Source organism: Manacus vitellinus, unplaced genomic scaffold (genome assembly GCF_001715985.3).
Source record: "Manacus vitellinus isolate BGI_N305 unplaced genomic scaffold, ASM171598v3 scaffold_5_pilon, whole genome shotgun sequence".
Classification (NCBI taxonomy): domain Eukaryota; kingdom Metazoa; phylum Chordata; class Aves; order Passeriformes; family Pipridae; genus Manacus; species Manacus vitellinus.
The window spans coordinates 4,738,743-4,743,534 of record NW_021940682.1 but is presented as its reverse complement, the minus strand read 5'-3'; the positions used below and the strand labels follow the sequence as shown (position 1 = coordinate 4,743,534).

The following is a 4,792-nucleotide window of genomic DNA, read 5'->3' as shown; positions in this document are numbered from 1 at the left end:
GGCCGGGAGAAGATGCCCGGCGGGGCGGCCCTTCCGCTGCCGGAGGGAGGCGGCGGGCCGGGGTTCCCTCTCGTTGTTCCGGTGGCAGCCCGAGCGGAGCGGAGCCGGGCCCCGGCGGGGCGGTTGGCGCGCCTGGAGCCGGAGCCGGAGCGGAGCTGGAGCCGGAGCCGTGCGGGTGCGGGGAGGGCCGTGCCGCGCAGCCCCTCCCGCCATGCGGGGCGAGCCGCCCGCCTGGAGCCCCGCGCCGGCACAGGCACAGGCGGCCGCGCTGCTGGAGGAGGCAGCGGATCTGCTGGTGCTGCACCGGGACTTCGCCGCCGCCGTGGAGAGGTGTGAGGCGGGCTGCGAGAGCCTGGGAGCCGGCCCCGGGCCCGGGCACGGCCCCGAGAGGTGCGACTGCGGGTGCCGGGCGTGCGGAGGGGACGGGGTGGCGCTGGGAAGCGGCCTGGCTGGCCGTGCCTGCCCTCCTTGGGCGTTTCATTTCTTTTTTTCCTAATAGATGGCTTTTTGGGTTTCATTTTCTTTTAGTAAAAAATAATAACTTCTAAAAATAAAGTTTAACTTCCTCCACCCCCCGGGCATTAGGAGCCTCTTAGATTCGGGTATAAATGTTATATGTATGAATGGCAGTAGCACCGACGGTCCTTGCTGTGGCTCTGCACAGCTTTTTTTCTTAATTATCCAAATTAAGGGAGGATGGGCTCGTCGCTAAGAAAGCAAGTTACTATCCATGTAAAACTTGACCTGGCTTTGGCTGCTATTTGATAATGGCCTGTCAGTATTAACACGCTTCATGGGAATGGATCTGTGCGTGTTTGAGGGAAGCGAGGTGTGCCCAGGAGCCTCCCCTCTGTTCTCCCAGAGATACAGGCTCAGTGGATCTTCTCGAGGTCGAATTTTCCTTTTTATGGGGGGCAAGGACTAGAAAAGGTGGGGGAGCAGCTGCCAGAGAACTGTGGAGTCCCTGGGCTGGGCTGCAGCTCACTGGAAGGGATGCAAGGGGAAATGTGGTTGTAAGAAGCACTTATTTAAGTATCTCTTCATTACCAGTTCTGCAGAAGTGAAATGCTCCCTTTGTGTTGTGGGGATTCAGGCACTGGCTGAGATGAACCGGTGGAGGGAAGTTCTGTCTTGGGTCCTACAGTATTACCATGTCCCTGAACATCTGCCTCCAAAAGTTCTGGAGCTGTGGTGAGTTTCTGTCTGTTGCTGTCAGATATACACAGGGCTTGCTTTAGGTTTAACAGCAGGCCAGGCTTGAGTATTACGTGATATCCCCACTTTGCATGGTGTAAGTGAGGATGAAGGTGAGATCTGGGACAAGTCTGTTCTTGACCTGTGAGTGCTAGAGCATGCCTGCAAGGTTGCTTCATGGTGGTACAAAAGGGGTGATGCTGAGAGAGTAACATCAGTGGCTGTGTTGTCACTGTTGTGTGTTGCAGAAATCTCTCTGTGCTTCAGGTGTAGACCCTGATTCCTATCCTTATGATAGCTGCTTGTGGGCAGTAACTGTCAGCCATCTCAGCTTTTACGAAGAGTTAGTACTTCCTAATATTTTTTCCCTGTATTCCAGTATCCTGTTGTACAGCAAAGTGGGAGAGCCCCAGGTGATGCTGGAGGTTGGCAGCAGCTGGCTGAGAGACCAAACCAACAAGAGCCTCTCCGAGTACAGTTCCCTGCTGGAGCTCTATCTGCTGCAAGTGCTGCTGCCGCTCGGCCGGTTTGAGGGCGCAGAAGAGCTTGTCCGTGGTTGTGACGTGCTGGACAGCGAGCAGCAGCTGGCATTCCTTGGCACCATTGGCGAGAGCCGGTGTCAGTGGACTCAGCAGGAAGAGATGCGCTCGGTGGCTGAAGAGCAGCACGACGCAGCCACAGAAAGTGTTTTGGGTAGGCTTTGCCTCTCTTGTTTGAGCTTCTTTTTTATAGTTTTATTTCAAATTGGTCCCTTGGTAGCAAAGGGTAGCGAGCATTAACTATGCATTAAGAACATTGGCATGACACACCAGCTGTGAGGAAGTCCCGTTGTGTATCACAGCAGGAAATAAAAGACTGTCCCTTTGCTGGCAATTGCAAAGTGTGTTTAGTCTCTGCTAACATCAGGAGATGAGAAGTATTGTCCAGGTACAAAAGCACTTTAGAATAAATGTGGAGGGTTTTTTTAAGGTAAAAAGGAAAGCTAAAACTACCTAGCAGTCCTTTAAGGGTAGATTTTGTTGGCTCTGTGTGCTCTTTGCTTCATTTCCATTTGCAGTTGAGTCCATGGAACAATGTATGTCTAGCATTTAAAGTACTGCTTCTTCTCCACAACTATAAATCACTTGGCGTTATCTTTCAGGAGAGAGGCTGGCACTGCTGTGGTACAAGATCATATCATACTAAAGTACATGCTTAAAAAAAAAGTTATAATGAATTGTATTACAAAATGGTACTGTGTCTCTGTGCCCTATTATAAAAAAACCCCCAAACAACCCAACCCAGCCCTCATGCAATCAGACTTCTAGTATCTTAGTTTCTTATTATCTATGTGATTACTATTTAAACTTTACTTTGCCCTAACAGCCTTTCTGTTCTTGTTTTACAGGAGCTCTGTCTCAAAAGCTCTTGACCATGTTAACATTGCTACGTAGAGCACTGAGGTCCATGTCAAGCCACTTCTATTTACTTCCTTACAAGAAGATGCTCTTGGCTACTTTTCTGCTGTACCTGGTGGTGGTGAGGTTAGACCCAGGTACAGGATTAAGATATCCAATTTTAAAAATTCCATTATGATTATGGAGAAGAAATGAGTTGCTTTTAATAGATTTGGTCTGTGTAAATGTCTCATCTTAGGGAGACACAAAAACTGGGTGAGAAGGAACTTAGTGTCAGGCTTGTTTCTAATGTTTCCAGTTGCAGTCCGTATAGAAAGATGAAGCTCTACAAACACCAGTTTTCTGAAAACAGTTATTCCATCCTCAGCTCTTTTGATCAGACAAGGTATAGACTGTGAGAGGCAAGCAGAGCTATTCTAGACTCAGCCTGAACAGAGGGAAGTAAGAGAACTAGGTTTTGATTAATTCTAGTTGGGATTAGCTTTTTCTTAATATGTTCTTAATATGTTTAGTGTATCTCAGTTTTTACCTTTTGTAATGAAGGGCTCTTTTGCTTTTTGTTCTGCTTTGCAGCTTCTCCCACATCACTGCCGTTCATTTATAAACTGGTCCAGCTCTTCCGACAGGCTTGGGCAGCTGTACTTTCTCCAATCCATAGGCCTCCAATTCGAGACTAAGTGTCTTCCATCACTAGAAGTGTCAGCTTGTCTTGAGGATGTTACCAGGCTCTTCGAGAACTGCTGAAATCTGAGATGACCAACTGTGGACTCCTGGGTGGTGATACCTTAATTTCTTCAGACAGGGAATTTGAAACCACAAATATTCCTGGCATTTTTCTTGGCCCTGTCCAACCCAGGGTAAAGCCACTTCTTCCATTATCTACAGCTGAATAAGAATCCTCCTTTTCAAACCCTTTGTTTTGGATGTAGCTTGAGGTTTGTGTAGCCAGTTATGAACTATGGAAGAAGGTTTCATCCTTGTGAATGCTGAGCAGTTCTCTGAACAAGTGAAATAATCTTCCTGGAGGCATGACTGTAAAAGGCAATGGAGTACCAGTGATTAGGGGAATATTCTGTTTTGCCTGAAGACATTTGAAAAGCCCAGTTCCTGCAACATGGGATTTAGGACAAGCATGTGAAAGAAAAACACTGGAGAAAGTCGAGCCTATTGCATTTTGAAGGCCATGTTTTCTCTTGTGACTGATGCCTCTTTACATAGGCACACTGGATTTTAGTCATATTTAAGCCAGAAAGCCATGGTGGTGGGACACAAAGACTGTTAGCATGTGCTGGTATCTACTCTTCTTAAATGCAAATTACAGCACTTTGTGCTTGCCTGATGCATAGTCATTCTTAGAAGCACGTGGTGGTGGTAAGGAAATAGATTTATTTTTTTAAACTATATTCTGTGTTATTGTCTTGTTGAACAACTGAAGTTGTTGCATTGTTTTACTCTTTCCCTACCTCTTGCTTTGTTTATGTAGACATACAGAAAATCTCTGTATGTCTAGAATTGCCCCCCCAGTATCCAAAGTTAGGTGGGAGCCATTTAACAATGCTCTGTCACTCAGAACAAAAGTTTATTTTTATAGAAAGAGGTACTTCTCTGAGATCCCAAGATCTTCCCTAGATCAGTGGCAAGAAAATCAGTCCACCTGCAGATCTGTCACCAGACCAACTCCATTTCTGACCACTTGGGGCAGACATTGGAGGTTTGGGGTAGAACTATTTTCTCCTCCATCCATCCATCATGGATTGACAAAAGGTAAATTCCAAGGAGAGAGCACTGACCTAATAAAATATTGCTTTCAGCCAATGTAGATTCCAGTGTGGTGTCTTACCACAGTAGTGCCCTTTGTCTCTAGCAATAACCATACTTCGAGGTGGTGGCTGTTCCTTTTTTATTTCACAGGGGTGGCCTGTTGGCACCTTCAAACTGTGTGTGACCTGTTGCTTTGCTGTCTGCCAGGAACTACACTTTGAAAACAGTTCCATCTTCACTGCTAAAAACAGTTGTCTGTTTAATCCTGTATTATCCCAATAAGTGAAACGCTCCAGCGTTACTGTCAGACAAACTGGGCCAGGTCATTCAGGAATGCAGTGATGACCTTGCCAGGTTGTCTCAAGAGTAAAACCAAAACCAATCCCATATCCCACCCCAGAGTTTTTGTCTCTGCCAGGACTCTACACCAGGATAGAGTG

The 4,792-nt window shown here is 47.0% G+C and overlaps 1 protein-coding gene across 1 annotated transcript; it reads left to right on the top strand.

Moving 5' to 3' along the window:
* The first annotated feature begins 211 nt into the window (after positions 1 to 211).
* On the top strand, positions 212 to 4,410 carry PEX26 (peroxisomal biogenesis factor 26). The gene is made up of 5 exons (XM_018080887.2): positions 212 to 390; positions 1,051 to 1,191; positions 1,574 to 1,887; positions 2,582 to 2,728; positions 3,165 to 4,410. Exons 1-5 carry the CDS (start codon positions 212 to 214, stop codon positions 3,266 to 3,268), a joined length of 885 nt encoding a protein of 294 aa, XP_017936376.2. The 3' UTR covers positions 3,269 to 4,410.
* The last annotated feature ends 382 nt before the right edge of the window (positions 4,411 to 4,792 follow it).